Source organism: Lissotriton vulgaris, chromosome 5, assembly GCF_964263255.1.
Source record: "Lissotriton vulgaris chromosome 5, aLisVul1.2, whole genome shotgun sequence".
Lineage (NCBI taxonomy): Eukaryota > Metazoa > Chordata > Amphibia > Caudata > Salamandridae > Lissotriton > Lissotriton vulgaris.
The window spans coordinates 733,464,205-733,483,748 of record NC_141693.1 but is presented as its reverse complement, the minus strand read 5'-3'; the positions used below and the strand labels follow the sequence as shown (position 1 = coordinate 733,483,748).

Sequence of the window (19,544 nt, the reverse complement as noted above, 5' to 3'; positions counted from 1 at the left end):
GAATTAATAACAGAATGAAATGGGACTCCCACATGGCCAAGATGCTACTGAACCTCAAAAGAACCTCTGGAGCAATTTTGAGGAATCAGCGTATGTCAGTTAGCAGGCCTATAGCTCCGGCTCTAGCTGTCTATGAAGGCAAGGCGCTGGCCTCAGCGGTGTATGGTTCTGAATTATGGGGCTGTGAAGACATCAAGGACCTGACAAGAGCAGAGAATAAGTTTGTTAGGGACTTAGTTTCCCTCCCTCAATCAACACCTTTGAAACCCGTTTTTAATGATACAGGAAAACGCCCAATTGCTGACATAATTCGCCTTCCCCCCTTGCTATTCTGGGTGCGCCTGAGAAGGACACCAGAACTGGAAAATTATGCTAAGGTCTTGGATGAACTAATTGCCTTGAATAGTTCAAACAGGATACAATGGCTTAATAAACTAAGGCAGCTGATTATGAGCCTGGGGATGGGCACATTTTGAGATTCCCAGCCCCCCCCCCCCCCCCCCCCCAAGCAAATTGTCAAAAAAATCTATTGGGAATGGGTACAGGCTGATGATCTAAAGAGTACTAAGCGGGAGGTACTTACCACCAAATTCCTAGAACACAAATCCAATAGAAAGCTAGAGCCCTTCTTCTTAGATTTTATTCAAGTCCCGAGAGATCGATCCCTCTATCTGAAAATGAGATATGGTACACTTCCTCTCAACGATTTTACAGAGGGGTGGAAACGATTGAGGGACCAGTGCTTCTCCTGTCCAGGATGTTCATATGTGAAGGAATCCCTACCCCACTTACTGTTTGCTTGTAAGGCATACAAGAGGCCAAGATCAAGGTGGCTAAAACCAGTACGCAGGGAGCTGGGCGTTAGAGATTTTAGGATTGCCCTACGTATCCTCTTAACAGACACTTCATCTCTGTATATTGTATTTGGGGTTGCAAGGTTTCTTGCCAGTGCTTGGTTTATACGCTTAAGGCTGCTAAATGGAATTAAAAATTAGATAATGCCTTCATTTTTTAAATTTATACATATAATATTGCGGCTGCATTTTAACCTGTGTAATTACTCTTTTAAATTGTATAGTGTACTATTGTTTTTATGTAAAGGATCAGTTAGAATATTTTTAAGTAATAATTTTTTGTCTGGTAATGCTTAAATGTTTGTACTTTTATGATATGAACCTATCGAATAAAGTATTAAAGTAAAAAAAAAAATAATAATTTTGTCAAATAAACACACCCCGGGAGCAGGCTCCACCATAAAGGGACGTATAAGAAGGCATGCACATATCAAGAGAATTCCATTTTTGGCTGTGCACTATGAGCTGTAGGAATGTTGCCTGTGTGAATGTGTGTTTGGATTGCTGTAAAAGGCAGTTGGAAAGAACTTAGAGAATGGGGCATCTTCCTTCTCATGGTGGGACATTGAAAACTATAAGTGGTCTTAAATATGTTTAAAGCCACTTCTAGACCATCAATTACAAAATAGAAAATCACACTAAATTACACAGTGAATGGTCTCATATTCAAACACACCCATCCTGGAAAAGAGCAGCTGGTTCCTCTAGTTGCTGGCAATAAGACTACAATGAACTAACTAAAATGTTTGTTATGAGTGCTTAAATATATTCTAATTGTTAATGTTACCCATTTTGGATTCTTCAGCTTCAATTATTCTTTTAACAGACTCTTGCATCAACCGGACCTGCAATGGAATAAAAACAAATCCATTGGCAAATGTAGTTAACATCTTCGACAATTATTTCACAGAAGTATGGCAACTCAAATTGTTCCACCCTTTTTTCACAGGGATTACTATTACCAACATGCTAATGCAGATAATATAATTTAAGAAATCAAGCCTCACAAATCCAACTTTATTTTTCTACCAAATATTAATAGTGTGCTAATAATGATGAAATGCCCGGCCAAGTTTTTTACTAACACATGCCGTAGGCAGGAAATTTTTCGGCCAAAATACAAAAAACTGCATCTACAACTTACAGACCCATTCTTATCTACGAACTGCTCACATCGCTCTTAGATTTTCCTTTAAGTTCCTAACCCCAACCAACTTATCTCACTTGCATTGGCCATTGACCTATTTATGTGTAATGAAGATAATTTGATACAAGATCCTGGATATAATCGAAGACAACTATATCAAAGAGAGGGACGTGGAGCGCTTCAAAGTCCAGCATACATGCTCCTAACTGGAACATGGGAGAAAAGGATGTTTAGTACATTGTAAAAACGAGTATAGAACTAAGTTACAAGTCAGTGTCGTCATGGGGAGCCAGCAGGGAGCTCAACTCTGCAGGAGCAAGTACCCTCACACACCCAGATGGGTATCTTGCTTCATCATTGGGCGACCTCCACGTTGAGCCGGCTCTGCAATGTCCAACAGGCACCCACAAGGGGGCACTTTGCCAGAGATCTTTTCGTTGTGCCGTTTAGGAAGCTTGAGTGTGATTCTATAGGTGTAGGTTGGTGTGGGGGGTGGGGGGGGGGGGGGGGGTGATTCCATAGGTGTAGGTTGGTGTGGGGGGGGGGGTGCGTGTGTGTGTATGAGGGAAGTGCAAGTTAAAAATAGATAAAGTAGTCCCCTAAAAATGTTTTAATAAGAGAGTCAACTTGCTTACTTTACAAATATGGTCGCTATCATAAGAAATCATGGTCTATGATAGCTGGTGGGTCAGGCCCTATGTTTCTTAATTCACACAGTGGTTGGAATCTTATGTAGAAATGTATAACAGATAACCAATCACAAGGTATCTATCTAGGTCTGTATAGAGTCCTTTGAGAGCAATTCTAAAAACTGACCCATTTGGGATAGCAGTAGTGCTTGCACGAGTGAAAGTGGAGCCACACGGAGGAAGCTGAGCCACACACACACACACACACACACACACACACACACACACACATTAAGCGTGCGGTTCTTATTTCACTCGTGGTAGCACTACCGCTACCCAAATGGGTTGGTTTTAGGATTGATTAGGAAATATAGGTCCCAACTAATTGCAACCAGATCTTTTGACTGATTAGGGCATGAAACATGTTGACCAACCTGTGAAAAGATTTCTGGCAAAGAGTCCCCTCTGGGTGCCAGTCGGGCATTGCAGCGCTGGCCCTATGTGGATCACTCCCAATGATGAAGCATGACAGCCATCAGGATTATAAGTAATAGATTACATTACTTCATAGACATCTGCATAAAGTGCTTACATTTCTACACAACCTTATTAACATAATGATCCAGCATGAGGGCCAATATCCATTGCTTTGGTGGGCCCCACGTGTGTTCACATTCGCACTCTTCAGAAGTAAGTATTCAGTAGCGCAGGCCACAGGGTTGTTTTGATCAATTGTACTCTTGTGGCTTTTAGTTGACAACAATTAAAATCTGATTTTGGAGGAGGGAGAGAAGGACGACCCATAAATTGATCCTGTACCTGAACAAGTGGTATGGCACGTGTTCCACAGTATTTGTAATAAAGCTTTGCAATGATAATGTTAGCAGCCAAACTTAACTGTATTCTAGTAATTTTAAGAATTAATATTTTTTTCAGTACAATAACTATTATCAGAACGGTGGATCCCATGAGAATCCTGTATACCCTAGGTTTGTCCCAGGCAAGTTATCAAAATGTTTAAATATTCATATTTTAAATAAAATAGTTACCAGTCTTGCCAGGTAGGTTTTGCTAGCAAGCAGTCCACTGACAGATCCAAAAGCCCAAACTACTAATACATTATATTATTATATATTATGCCAAGGGACCATTGCTTTCCTGGGGATTGAATTGTAAATCTGCATTTATATAGCAACGGTTCCTTGGCATAATATATAATAATATAATGTATTAATAGTTTGGGCTTTTGTACTGAAAAAATTATTAATTCTTAAAATTACTAGAATACAGTTAAGCACTACCTGGTACAAAGGCGAGTACCTATGGTGCTATTGTAATGCTTCAATCCCATGCAATAAACTCTTGTTCTGTTATCAAATTTTTTGTTGTTGTTTGTTTGACCATAGAGATTCGGTAGGATCAAGCACATTTATAAATCAACTTGATTGTCTTTAAGCATAGGTCTACCCGCATTTCCTAGGAACAGAATAGACTATTGCTTGAAATAAGAGATTTTGTTTTGTGATACAAGGGAGTTTGGAAATTTTTAAAAAGGAATTCCAGAGAGTACATCCACACCTTCTATGCACATGGTTTACCATTGACAAGAGGGTGTAAACAACTTCTTTTAATATTTATTTTATAGTTGCACTTTTGTATTAAGCAAAAGCACTTGAAGTCAGCACTAGCTCCACTTGGAGCGAGTGTATGGCTCTTTTTGTCGCCATTGTGACATGAACTCTTAATGCTCAAGTCTTAGGCCAGCTAAAGCCCAATATTTCCCTACTAAACAACTCGGATAGTCTGCTTCGGCTAATCTCGAAGTAGCGCCCTTCGTAATAGCCAAGCCATAGTCCACAGGGTACTAGCTCACTCATCTCAATCAGACAGGAAAGGGCTGGAGTGATGTTTTTCACTACATAGTATCTTTGACTGTCTGAAGACAGGGTATCATACAGGAAGGCTCCAGGTTTTGACTACCTTTAGTGGGGCAAGTTCAATAAAGCCTGTTGAGAGAAGGAGGTCAGTAGTCTGAAAATTGTTTCTTTGTTTGCTCTTGGTCCGAACAGTACGACTTCAATTTATACCATTTATGTTGTAACCAGATATGAGCCATCCAAATTTCAATATTCTTTAAGTAATTGATTAGATTAACACTGTTTAGTTGATATCAACTGATATTAATCGTAACCAGAGTTTTTCATCTGCTGCTGAGAAGTGATACAGCAGACGATGTTTAGCCATTCGGACTATTATAAGTTGGATGAAGAGACTGAAGGTGCTTGGGGACCGTCGAGTTCGCAGAGGTACAAATAAATTCAGATGATTAAATAAAAGTAATAAAAGAAGCAGATTTAACTCTTTGCTTCATTTGGTTCAAAAAGAAAATCACTAAGAAATACAGCACTTTCTCATGCCACCACATTCACAAATAAGCCAGTGAAGGACCTTAACAAATGTGAAGACGCAACTCACATCAATGGTCTCCAGGGGACTGCCCAGTACCTCAATCAAGGTGTTTGTGGTGATGGTGCCATGGCACAGCTGCACTGCATTTTGTTCAAGAAGCTAGAAATGACCAAGGTGTGCCTAGAGTTGACAGGTGGCAAGCCTCTCCAGGAGGTACTCGCTGAAGGGAAACCAGAGGGAGAGGATGTGGTTCAGCAGTCAGAGCTGCTGACTAGGGAGGTGGGGACCAGTGTTCTCAGCTCAGCATTCTGTAATTATTAGAAAATCACTTAATCTCCTGCCCGGGATCTAAGCAATTTAAATTAGAAATAAATAAATAAACAGCAATCTTGGAGGGGCGTCAAGCAGTGTTCGGGGGGTGGGCGGGGAGAGACAAATAAAAAATAAAAAAAACATGGTTAGGACGGGAAAGCAGTGAAGCACTTGAAACAAATTGTGCGGCCTACCGGAGTAATTCAAAGTAAACAAGCCAACCACATAGTAACTCCGGAGAGGGAAGTGCAGGAACAGATGCCCATGGAACGCATCTGATGACTGATGAGCAGGAAACCTGAAATGCAAATGCCAATTCTGTTAGGCAGGAAGCGTCAGCCATTGCTGAAGCTGACGTTGATTGAGTGCTGTGTAATAAAGTAAAAAGTTCTCGGAACTGCTAATGAAAGCTCCTGAGTAAGGACACATGTCAGAGGGCCAGTCCTCATGGGAGGTAACAGCAGACGCCAGGGGGTACTAAGGAAGGACTAATAAGCCTATTAACAAACGAAAAGCCAACATTTACAAAGGACAATGATTCAAGCTAATGAAAAATATGGGCAGAGAGTAGGTGGAGCTTCAAGTCTATACCTGATACAGCATGTCTCGAAGCGCGGCCTAGGCGTGACCTAAAGAGGCAGCTGTTTTATAGAACTGTGGTCAGTTGGCCGGTCTGAGGTTAAACAACAAATCGATTCTTTCAGACTTTAGGCCTGTGGCCGGATTTCAGGTCAGATGTGATTAAAAGAATACTAGTCATTTTCCCTAGCGTCCTAGTCAGAGCGATATCCACAGACAAGGATCTAATTTCTTGCTGAAGTCCTGCAATCAGTTAGTCTGTTACCACTGCTGGTGTCTCGTCCGTGCATGGTCATACCATGTATTGTAGTGTAGTTCCTATTTTCTCAATAGGCTCTGCGCATTTGAATAACATAAATAATAGTTTAGACGTAGGTATGAGGTCGACTAGGTCTCTATTGAATATGTTAGGCTTATTTCAGGTTTGCCAGCTAGCTCAGAGGTCACTAGAAACTTTCTCGAATGAACAGGGAGGAGTGAACTTCCCTGATTAGACAAGAAGGGATTCAGCTTCTGACAACCGCATAAACATGACAACTTCGCTCCCCCAGAATAAGGAGTATATCTCCAGAGTCGTGTGAAAACAATAGATAGCTATTTCACTCAGTCAATCGTGCATACTTCGTTTCACCAGAGTGCAGAGAAATAGAGAGACGGGCGTTTTCAATAAAAGGTGTTATTTATTGAGCAATGTTCTTTCTCATGCAAGAGAAATGAATTGCCACAATTGCAATACTTGTTATAAAGTAAAGTGCGTACAGTAAAAGGAGTATTATGAAATAATACTGTAAAAGCATTGATATGGTTTCTGAGCCAGGTGATACTTAAAAGGTATAAAATATATACAGTTACATACAATGATAAAAGTTTGACTAAACATACTCAACTGGTGCTTCTAAATACGCCTACCCCGATGTACCTAACCTAAGCCTAGTATGTGGGAAGGAGTAAAGGAGTTTTTAAGTTAAGTTAGTTTTGCCAAGAATCTGACTCAAGAATTCTCTAAGGATCTAATCAGCTCAGTACCTTGGTTTTAGAATGAAGGAGGTCTTGTATCTCGCTCTCAGGACTCTATCTCCCAGTAACCCGCAAGGGTGACTGGAAACACTGGAGCTGGATTTTCTCGGCAGGAGAAAAAGTCAGCGCCTTTCTCAGTGCGTCAAATGGGAGGGACGGCTTCCTTCGGCACTCGCATCAGCTGGGCTTCGGATAAGTAGATAGCCGCTCTGCTCCACACCACCGTGTGCTGCTTAAGGCAAACACTGGTATATTTATACCTGGAAGGTGCCGTGTTTAACGTAAGGTTGGACATAAGACGTCAATAAAAGATGTCACTAAGAACTGGCCGTTCTTTCAGTGCTCGCAGGAGTTCTAGGACAAATCAAAACAAAAGCATGGGGAATTCCCAGGTTGCAGGAGGTTTGGTTTGTTGAAAGAACTCGTTGTGCTTTCTAGGAGTCTAAGGAAGTAGCCTTGCCTCATTTGGTTTGCATTGGCTATTACTAAATATGGATTTGTTTCTTATGCCTTTATAAGGGTATGATTTGCTATTATTATTTTTATTTATTTATTTAAACTTATAAGGCGCACAGCTACCCGCAGTGGGTTTCCCGGCGCCAAGGGATAGACTGGGGAATAAAGAACTACCAGGCGTCAATAAGTGCAGTTGCCAGAAGATTGTTCAGAAATATTGCTGGAAAAGCCAGGTTTTTAAACCCTTGCGAAACCGAAGAAGATCAGTTTCCAGCTTCAGCCTCACAGGCAGGGCGTTCCAGAATTTAGTGCCCAGATGGGAAAATGAGCGGCCGCCCATCTTCACCAATCTAAATCTCGGAAAAATATAATCTCCTTTTCCTGAAGATCTCAGACTGCGACTAGGTATGTAGGCATGAATGAGATTGTGAAGATACCTAGGAGCAGAGCCCGGTTTTATCTTAAAGATGTAACATAAGACCTTGAATTTAATTCTGTTCTTTATTTTCAGCCAGTGCAGGTCACGAAGGGCTAGGGAGGCAGATGTTTTCCGAGGAACATTACATAACAGCTGTGCGGCCGCGTTTTGTACAACCTGGAGTTTATTCAGTGTTGTCAAATCGGCACCCAAATACAGGACGTTCCCGTAGTCCAGGCGAGAAGTTATCGGAGCCTGGACCACCGTCCTTTGTGTGGAGGCAGGGAGCATCCACCAGATTTTTTGGAGCCATTTTAAGGTAGCAAAACAGATAGAAGCCAACTTAACAGCCTGTTGTCGCTCTCCACGCTGCTCCCTGCTCTGGATCTGGTATTGTAGCGCTATACTGCCAGACTGCTCTTTACCTCTGAAATTGCTCTTTACCTCTGAAATCAGTTGCGCTTTGCTCGCATTGCTCCTGCATTTATTTGTGCCTGATTGTAATTGTATCGTAGCGCTATACTGCTGAGCTGCGCATTAATTGATACTCGATTGTGCATAGCTGCCTTTACCTGCTTGATTAATCTGTGCCTGATTGTGCCGCTGACGCTTCCCTTTTCATAGCGATTGTTGGGGTCCCAGTTGCGTCCTGTTTGGCCTTTGGCTTGCTGCCATTTTGTTGTTTGTTGTTGTGCCTCCCAGCCCGGCCCTCCACCCCCCTCCCGCCTCCCAGCTGCCCTTCCCTCGCTCCGCCCCCCCCCCCCACTATCCACTTATGTCAGAACAGCTGACGTGCAGCGTTCACGCGCAACGGACGCGCCCTATGCGCGCCGAAGGTGCGCCAAAGGTAAGCCCGTCTACGCCCGTCCCCGCCTGGACCGCGCCCAGCGCCAAACCCCCTGGACACCGCAAAATCCACTCCTCCCGCATAACGTACGACGCCGCAACCCTCTTAGCACTTAACCCCGGCCGACTCCCAAATTGCTACCAAGCCTCCCCAGGACTCACCCATGGACCCTTCACCTGCCACTCCTGCAAGTTCGACTGCATCAGGACCCGCACCAAATCCACAAACTCCAAACAGAGCTCCGACACTAACCACCTGAAGTGCATCCTGCTCAACACCCGCTCGGTCCACAGACACGCCACTGAACTTTGGAACCTACTCAACACCACTTCGGCGGAGGTCGCCTTTCTTACAGAAACCTGGATGAACGCCTCATCAGCACCCGACATCGCCATAGCCATCCCGAACGACTGCAAGATCATCCAAAAGGACCGCATCAACCAAACAGGAGGAGGCATCGCCATCGTCCATAAGAACACCATCCGCATCACAACCAGTTCCGACGATAACCTCGCAGCCGCCGAACACCTTCACTTCCAGATCCACACCGACCCCAAGACCACACTCAGAGGCACCCTCATCTACAGGCCACCAGGACCCCGCACACAATTCAGCGAAGACATCACTGAATTCATCAGCCCACAGGCCCTCCCCAACGAGGACTACATTCTACTGGGAGACCTCAACTTCCACCTGGAAAAGAACAACGACAGCAACACCACCACCCTTCTGGACAACCTTGCCAATCTCGGACTCAAACAACTTGTTGACACCCCCACCCACTATGCCGTACACACGCTCGACCCAATCTTCACCTCCAGCAAGCACATCTCCTTCAATCACACCACAGCTCTCCATTGGACGGACCACAGCTGCGTTCACTTCAACTACAAAAAGACTACGTACCACAACCACCCACAACCAATTCCCCGCAGAAACTGGAACAAAATTACCACCGACCAGCTCTTCACATCGCTCCACCAAAATCCTCCTGCCAAATCATCGGACCCAAACCAAGCAGCCACCAACCTCACACAATGGATCACCCACTTGCGGACGAATTAGCACCCCTGAAAAACCCTCAAATGAAGCAAGGCAGCAAAAAAGCCCCCTGGTTCAATGATGACCTTAAGAAATCCAAGAAGATCTGTTGCACCCTCGAAAAAGCCTGGCGTAAAAACCCAACCACTGACAACCTGGCCACCTTCAAGAACGCCACCCGCAAACACCACCAACTGATTCGATCCACCAAGAAATCAGCATTCAAGGATCGACTCGACAACAACGCCCACAACAGCAAGGAACTATTCAACATCGTCAAACAGTTTGCAAACCCCACCGCCGGCACCAACGACATCACTCCCTCCCAAGACCTCTGCGACTCTCTAGCCTCGTTCTTCCACAACAAAATCGCAGACATACATAACAGCTTTGGAGACCAGTCCACCCCACCCACCTCCGAACCAAAACCCCTCTCCAACAACCTTTACACCTGGAACCCAATCACCACTGAAGACACCATCCGCCTGATGAACACCATCCACTCAGGATCGCCAACCGACCCATGTCCCCACCACATTTTCAACAAAGCAAAATCATTATCGCCCCCATCTCCAAGAAGTCATCAACTGCTCCCTCAACTCCGCTACCTTCCCGGAAAGCTGGAAACATGCCGAACTCAGCGCCCTCCTGAAGAAACCCACAGCAGACCCCACTGAACTTAAGAACTACCGCCCCATTTCGCTCCTCCTATTCCCTGCCAAAGTCATTGAGAAAGCAGTCAACAGTCAGCTCGCCGCCTTCCTCGAATCCAACAAATCCCTCGACCCTTCACAGTCTGGCTTCCGAGCCAAACACAGCACCGAAACCGCCCTCATCGCAGCAACAGACGGCATTCGAACTCTACTGGACAACGGAGAAACAGCTGCCCTCATCCTACTTGACCTCTCCGCAGCCTTCGACACAGTCTGTCATAGCACCCTTATACAACGCCTCAGCAACATCGGAATACAAGGAAAAGCACTGGACTGGATCATCTCGTTCCTCGCCGGAAGAACCCAGAGAGTCCGCCTCCCCCCTTTTAGATGAGAGGCCACCGAAGTCATTTGCGGCGTACCACAAGGATCATCACTCAGTCCCACCCTCTGTAACGTATACATGAGTCCCCTCGCATCCATTGCGCGCCAACACAACCTCAACATCATCTCCTACGCAGACGACACCCAGCTGATCCTCTCCCTCACCAAAGACCCAAACACCGCCAAAACCAACCTACACGAAGGGATGAAAGAAGTAGCCGAGTGGATGAAGAACAGCCGTTTAAAACTGAACTCGGACAAAACGGAAGTCCTCATCTTAGGATCATCCCCCTCCGCATGGGACGACTCATGGTGGCCACCGGCCCTGGGAACCGCACCCATACCAACGGATCACGCACGTAACCTGGGCTTCATCCTGGACTCCTCCCTCTCGATGACCAGACAAGTCAACGCCGTATCATCATCATGCTTCAACATCCTACGTATGCTCAAAAAAATCTTCAGTTGGATCCCCACCGAAACAAGAAAGACGGTCACCAATGCACTGGTCACAAGGCGACTGGACTACGGAAACACCCTTTACGCCGGAACCACAGCCAAACTACAGAAAAAACTCCAACGCATCCAAAACGCCTCAGCAAGACTCATTCTAGACGTCCCCGCCAAGCTCACATTTCCGGTCACCTGAAAGACCTCCACTGGCTCCCCGTCAACAAGAGAATAACCTTCTGTCTCCTCACCCACGCACACAAAGCCCTCTACGACCTAGGACCCGAATACCTCAACACAGGCCTGTCCTTTTACACCCCCACCCGCCAACTTCGATCGTCCAATCAAGCCCTCGCCGCAATTCCACGCATCCAAAGATCCACCATGGGGGGAAGATCCTTCTCCTACTTAGCGGTCAAGACCTGGAATTCTCCCCCCCCCCCCACCTCCGCCTTACACAGAACCGCCTCTCCTTCAGAAAACAACTAAAAACTTGGATATTCGCTAAGTAAAGTACCCCCCTACCTCAAGCGCCTTGAGACCCTCTGGGTGAGTAGTGCACTATACAAATTTTAAACTTGAACTTGAACTTGTGAGCTTTTCGTCGATTAAGAAACCGAGATTGCGAACCTGAGTCGCAGGTTGCGGGGTAGGACCCATACTCTCGGGCCAGTGTTGAGGGCCCCAGAGATCTTTGTCCTTGCCCAGGATCACAATCTCGGTCTTATCTCCATTTAACTTAAGGAAATTCTCCTGCATCCATCTTGCTACCTGGGACAAGCCCTGTGTTTAAGAGCTGAGGTATTATTACCTTCCCTATTGGAAAGGGAAAACATAATTTGTGTGCCATCGGCGTACGAGAATAAGGTTAAACCAGCTTCCTCCACAATAGTGGCCAGGGGTCTAACATAGATGTTAAAAAGCAATGGGCTAAGAATAGACCCCTGGGGAACGCCGTACGCCGATGCACAAATGTTAGAGGATGCTTTGGCCGAAAAAACCTGAAAGGTACGCTCACTTAGGAAAGAGGCAATCCAGGTCAGAGCTGAGCCCCCAACTCCCAGAGATTGAAGGGATGTGAGAAGAATGGAATGGGACACGGTATCGAACGCTGCGCTTAAATCCAAATGATAAGTGCAGATGTTTCCCCACGATCGATACCGTGCCGTAGATTCTCAGTAACTCCCAAGAGTGTAGTGTCTGTGGAGTGGGGAGCTCTGAATCCAGATTGAGATGGATGTAGGAAGCCCGAACTCTCAACCAAGTGAGATAGTTGAGAATTAATGTGTCTCTCCAGAATTTTCGAAAAGATAGGCAACAATGAAATGGGCCTAAAATTAGAAAGGGTTGAAGCATCCGCTCCGGCCTTTTTCAATAAAGGGACAACCATTGCGTGTTTCCATTTCTGTGGCACACATGATTCTGTCAGGGAGGCATTAAGGAGTTTCATCACTACGCGACGGGAGTTCAGGTCAAGCTGTTTTAAAATTTTTGCCGGGAGGGGATCACAGGGAGAGCCAGATTTAATGCTCTTTAGACAGCAAGCGAAGGAAACATCATCAAAGAGCGACCACTCAGAGAGTTTAATTTCCATGGGAGTTTGGCAGTCTTGAACTGGCGCAAGCGTAGAAGATAAGTCTGTGCTTGAAGGTTGAAGACCCAGTGAATCGTAGATCCGTTCCACCTTGGTAATGAAAAACTCAGCAATTGAGTTGCATTGCACCTCATTCAAAACTGGAGGGGCAGGGATGGAATCTGTACCAGTTAGTTTTTTCACAACAGGAAATAGTGTACGCGGGCAATTCTGGGCATGTGTAATGGTGTTGGCGATGTGAGTAGCTCTTGCGGTCTTACATTGTTTATGATAGTCTCTGAGAGCCACCCTGTATGTCACTTTACAGGAGGGAGAATAAGAACGCCTCCCTTGTCTTTCAAGTAACTTGCATTTGGATTTCGTCGTTTTTAAATTCTCCGAGAACCATGCTGCAGGATGACGATGAGGCAGGGAATGCAAGGGAGCAAGGGGAACGAGTTTATTCACAGCAGTAGTCAATCAATTAGAGACAGCTGCCTCCGATTCCAGAAAGGATACATTGGTGTTTGGTAAAGTGTTAGATAAGTACCGATTAAACTCTGTGGTGTTAAGTTTACCCCAACAGCGTAATTTCTTTTCTGAGCCAGTAGCGTCAAATACTGTGTTCGTCGGGCACAGGAGAGAAAATTTGACTGCCATGTGATCCGACCATTCTAAAGGACGGGCGGGTGGTTTGCATTCATATGCAAGGTTCGACAGAACAGGGTCCAATAAGTGCCCCGCAGAGTGTGTGGATCCCGAATTGCATAATAAGATATTGAGTGCTTCTAAATCGGCTAAAAAAGTTTTGCTGGTCAAGCATAGGGTATCTTCTAGATGTAAATTCAGGTCCCCCAGAATAGTAAAATTTGCAGCCTTTATGATCAATGGAGCAATAGTTTCAGAAAAGACGTCGCCCATGAGTTAGAATTCCCAGGAGGACGGTAAATCAATAAACCGGATAGGGTCATCTGGGCACTGATAGCTAATTTGAATAGGGCAGCCTCACAACCCTGTAGCGGAAACGCTTCAAATTTACAGTTGTAATTAGATTTAAATATTATGGCAATACCGCCACCCCTGCAAATATCTCTGTCTCTTTTTACCATGACATAGCCAGAGGGAATTGCAAAGGCAATATCTGGTCCAGAACTCGCCTGGAGCCACGTTTCCGTTAGGAAAATGGCATCTGGTTTTTCATCAACTAGAAAGTCGAAAATGTAATTTTTGTGTTTTGGAAGAGACCTACAGTTTATGCTCCAAAAGTGCAGTTTGGAGTTAGTGGGGGAAAGTTTGGTTACAAACGGTTAACCCTGTATATGTGGGCGTTTCCTCCTTTTACATCTGCTCATCCTACCCAGGAAGAATCCGCTTTAATTACAGTTAAACCCCTGAATAGGAAGTGTACAGATGGAACAATGCGTGTTAATAGGCATATGTCTATGAGAGATCAAGTCCTCAGCCGCATAGGTAATGAGCATACCTGGAGAAATAGAGGTGATATCAACAACAGCAGAGTTAGTGGCCCCGCCTGGCGCGGACCGGCGCAGACGGGCAGGACTTAGGCTCGACAGAGGCGCGCCTGCTGTTCGCGTCCGCTGTGCGGAGAAGTGGCATTCTTACTTTGTAGTCCCGTGTGCAGCGCAAAGGCGCTGGGACTTGTAGTTCTTAGTGAATGAATCAGGTTACCGTGCAACAGGTGAGACAAGGGGCGTCTCCGGCCACAGACCCCAATTCGGCTATGGCAACACGGACAGGACAGTGCGGACAATGGGGGACAAGGTTTGTGATTATTATTAAAACAGTAAGAACAGGCGCAAATAAAGATTAAAGTCTAAGTATAATTTTAAAATAGCGAACAAACTATCACCCGGCTTGCCGCCTCAGGTGAGCTAAATCCTAGCAAATACGATACAATCCTCAGGAGCAGCATACGTAACCTGAGTGCCCCTAGTAGCCAAGAGTTCTCACAAACAACGCTCACCCCTCACTTAGTAGTCCCATGAGGCATAAACCACATAACCACATAAGGGCATAAATCGGGATTATTTAATTAGGGTCCTAGATATGATCACAACAGTATGAGGTGGCATCCAGCATGAGTGGCTCTTATTTCATCAAAGTGGAAGGTCGTCATCTGGCACCTTTGACTGACTCCAGTACATGAGAAGGAGCCATGGATTTTGTGCATGAATAATGTCTGTCCAGTATGGTGGGTGCTGCGATATGCAATGGTGTTTGGCTGATTACTGCCTCCCAGTAAGCCTCATAATGTAATTAGTTATTCAGATGGCAGCCGTCTACACCTTAAAGATATCAATATAGTGCCGGGCATGCAAATTCTGCTCCCTCCCTCCAATGCCAGCAATGTTATGATTGAGCAAGTATCTCCAATGGTGTTATTTATTTCTCAAAATCAATATAGGTACCCTAAACAGTTCATCCTCCCTACAGCTCCATGTGGGCGGCCCCGGAAAAGAGGCGGCCATCTTGAGCTTCCTCTTCCTGCACACCCATGCCCCAAAATACACTTCTGGGCTATAATACATTGTGTTTGTGCATGGCAGCTTTGTCGTGCAGTGGAAATTGCTTCATGGTGAACAGCTCTGGATCACCTGGTTCACCTCATGAACACTACGGAGAGATTACGATAGTGAAGTCACCTGTATGTTCAACCTATGTATCTACTCATTTTTCATGTGTGAATACGTTTTCACATAAAGGAATGTAGTCCTGATCCACATTTGTCATTAGAGAAGGTCAACATTAGCTAAGTAAAGTAGTTTTAAATTTGTTTCGAATTATCTAATGATTTCCCATTTAAAAGTGAACAAACAGTACCATGAAGACATTGAAACTGGTACAGATTTGTCTGGGTTTCCCAAGATTCATCATAATGCACAGCATCTCGATGATTCTTAAGCTTTATTCCACACGACTGTACTTACCGCTGCTTCAGCTTCTTGTTTCTTCTGTAAAACGTCTGTTGCGGAGCTTTCTCTTTGTTTTTCCAAATCCCTGGTGAAAGAAAGGTCACAAGTGTTTTAAGTTGCTTTTGGCACAACACATTTCAACTGATAACTCAGATCTTTCACTTATGCAAACATTGAACGCACTTGAATAGGCCTTGTATATCAAAGGGAGTGGCAAGACAAACTGCACATACCATTCTCCATCAGTACACCTCAGTCCTCCTGTAGAGGCTCCACCTTCCAGGCAATTGCAACATTTGCACCAACTAGGTCAGTGACAAAGAAGTATTTCTAATTGAACATTAACTTAGGAAATGGGATACAGGTCCCAGAGTGCTGTGAAGTCCGTGGCCTAATTCGATGTCTTTCATCAATTTTGTGAAATTAAGATGTTATATAAAGTATTTTTTAAATGCTGTACCTTGCATGCTTCAAAAAGCCTGACGTGCACTGTCGGCATTTTAACACCGACAACAGTTTCTGTTACAGGGTATGTTTGCTTGCAGGGTAAATCATGCAATACATGTTAGATGTTTAAACTTTGAAGTGGAAGAGGGTTCTATTAAGAAAGATGTAAGTGATAAGTATCTGCCTTCCTACTAATTTATGGTAGCTCAAACAAGGCCCTTGTGGCGAATCTAAAAAACAAATACTGCAATTTCGAGCAAATCATCTCACCAGACGGTTTAATCAAAGAAAAAAGGAATTCATAAAATAGTACTGATATATTTCAAATAACAAACAAGCATTTACAATGCAATGGTTTCGCCTTTGGAAAAGTTTGAGCTATTGGCATTGTAAATGACAAAATTTGTATTTTTGTGTTGGTTTTGAAAACAGATAAATAAATGGTATTGTTATTTACATTGCCATTAGCTTTATCTCTCTCGAATGTGAGACCTATTGTACCCTACGGATGAGCTCAGCAGACAGCAATTACTACCACACACACACACCCACACACCCAGAGCCACACACACCCACACACCCAGAGCCACACACACACACCCACACACCCAGAGCCACACCCACACACCCAGAGCCACACACACACACCCAGAGCCACACACACCCACACACCCAGAGCCACACACACACACCCACCCAGAGCCACACACACACACCCACCCAGAGCCACACACACACACACACCCACCCAGAGCCACACACACAAAAACGTCCCTAGTTACAGTTTAACCGGCTTGTAAATGGCTTTGTACTAATGGAATATGGTAATGTAACAACTCACGGTATGATGTTTCATTGGGTTCTCTGCTCGTGAAGCATAATTCTGTCCTCAGTAAAGTTACTGGAGCGTTCAAAATACCTCGATCGAAATCTCGCGATATCGTAAAGAACTACAGGATGACGTCATCGTTATTCCTCCTGTAGTTCATTCTGCATGCCCTGAATATATTTCATAAATGATTTGAAACCAGTCACAAAATGTAGTAAAAGTAATTAAATGGCCAGTGTTATTAAAGCCGATTGTATATCACCCAGATCCGACACATATCCCTTGTTAGAAAGCTATCGAGAAATGCATGAAAAAAGGGGGGGAAGCTACAAAATGACGTCACCCGGTGTCGTACTGTAGTTGTTTCAAGGGGATAGACCCCGAAACCAAATATAAAGTGTAAACTGTGTCATCTACACAATGTATTTGTGTTCATCTTAATTCTGATACATTTTAGATTCACTGGTATGGAAAACTGTGCTGCGGGCTAGGCTACTCTCACACCATCAAAAAGACTGCGAAATGACGTTATACGTCGTATTCCCGTAGTCTTTTGGATAGAAAATGCCGTGTGTTTTCAACTATAGCGTCTGAAGAACACAAAAGTGTAGGGAAGGAAACGCTCAAGCATTTTGTAACCGGAGTCCAGATTTGTGAGGCCCAGGGTGAAAATTATAATTTGTGACACCTATTGACACATATTCTTTTGTTTTATTATTGCCTCCTCAAAACTACCACATCGAACGTTGACAACCCTGCGCCTCCCCATGGGGTTAGGTGCCTTGTGCTGCTTTCTGGCACTGGCACCCATTGCTTAAACCTGGACGCCCCCGCAGTCCCTGTTCGGAGGAGTACTCCTCCGAACTTATGCCAAGTGCTCGTTTGACGACCTCCTCGTTCTATTAGGGTCACGGAGTGGCCGCACCACCCCAATCTGGAATTGACGGCTGAGAGGCTGCTACTTAACCCCCAGATCATCCCAAGGCATTTATTCAACGATTGCGGGCCAAGGCCGCTGGCGGCCGGCCGTGGTCACAAAGCCCACACCAACCCCTCCATAGCTGCCCGCGCCATGGCCCCTGTCCCTGGGGCGGTGCACCATTGCGGATGGGGCTACGGCGCGCTCCCCATGACTGATGTCGCGTGGCAGTGCCAGCAGCTGCAATCACTGCGGCCTAGCAGCGGACGGTTAACCCCGACGCCTCCCCTCAGGCGGATCTCGAGTGTGGCTCGGCCGCCCTGTACCGTGTACACCCATCTGGTGCCACTGGGCGGGGAGGGGGGCGCATGGATGCACTCACCGTGCAACTCGGATTGGCACAACATGGTGTTCCGATAGTTGCCCAAGACCCCATCACAATAGGCTCACCGCATTCTGCCCCTCCCATGGCAGTTCTGCCATGACCCCAGCACTGCCTGTGTCTAACCCCGCAGCGGGGACGGGGGGGGGGGGCCCGGATCGGAATCACCGCAGGTGAACGACGGTGCAAGGCAGGCCCTCGGTGAGAAGTAGTGTGGGTGAAGCCACGCGGAGCCATTTGGCCCGAGACTCCGACCCACCTCCCGGACAGCCAGCATTAAGACCTGCACACAATCGGGCGGCACACTGCTAAACACAGATAATGCGTGCTGTGTTATAAGCTGCAAGGTGATCTGTGAGGGGGGGTGGGAACAAAGACAAGGACAGCGGGAGGGGGGACGGACAGCGGGAAGGTGGTCAGGAAACAGCCAGCGGGACTGGGTTGGGTCTCGTGCTCCAGCTGTTTCACTTCCTTTTGCAGCGCTGCCGTGTCTACTGAGAGTCCTGCCGTCGCAGCCTCAACGTCCGTTATTCATTTTGGCAAAGTCTGCCCGTAGGAATGTTACGTCCGTGGAGATTGTACAGATGGACATTTGTATTTGCTGCAAAGTGGCCATTATGTCCTGCAGTGTTTTTTCTTGTCAGACTGCGAGCCCGCCTCCGTTTCTGGTGGTTGAGAGTCCTTCTGGCTCGGTGTCTCCTTGGTGAAGGCATATTTGTTCAGTCTGTTGGTCTGGAGCACACGCGGGCCATGTCCGCCCATGTCGCCGGGATCTCCACAGATCCCCTCAGGGCCGTTCGCGGGGCAAAGGACACAGTAGTCTTCGTTCCCTGACCTCGTGAACCCTGTCCCTGTTGACGTTCGGTCTTCCGGTTTTACTTATGCAGTAGTTTGAGTCGTCTATCTCACTGTTGTCCCCGACCCTCCGTGTAATCCACCCGTCCGGATTCTATGTCCAGTTCTAGGATGGCGTGTTTCTCTCACAATGGCGCAGTGTGCTGCCAGTTCACCTTGCCTATTACTGGTTTGTGTGTTTTCGTGCCCCAGCGGTAACAGTCCCTGATTCAGAGCTGCGCTTAGCCTGTAGGTTTGGGCCCCGGTGTATGTGTTTTAGCCCTCTTGGTCAGTGCAGTGATCCTCAAACAAAGTCCCAACCCTGGGCCCCCGTATTCCTTCCTATCTCCAGGGCCCATGGAGCAGAGCATGGCTACTACTGCACTCAGGAGTGTCTTTGTCCGCTCACATCCGCCTCCTAGAGCAAGGAG

At 45.9% G+C, this 19,544-nt stretch overlaps 1 protein-coding gene across 1 annotated transcript in view; it reads right to left on the bottom strand.

The window, feature by feature from the left end:
• The window catches only part of DNAJC11 (DnaJ heat shock protein family (Hsp40) member C11), a 788,848-nt gene that overhangs the window by 59,559 nt on the left and 709,745 nt on the right, over nucleotides 1–19,544 (bottom strand). The window contains exons 12-13 of the mRNA XM_086922163.1: nucleotides 15,718–15,787; nucleotides 1,642–1,699 (exon numbers count right to left, since the gene is read on the bottom strand). Of these exons, the coding sequence (XP_086778289.1) occupies nucleotides 1,642–1,699; nucleotides 15,718–15,787 (128 nt within the window). The remainder of the gene's footprint in view (nucleotides 1–1,641; nucleotides 1,700–15,717; nucleotides 15,788–19,544) is intronic.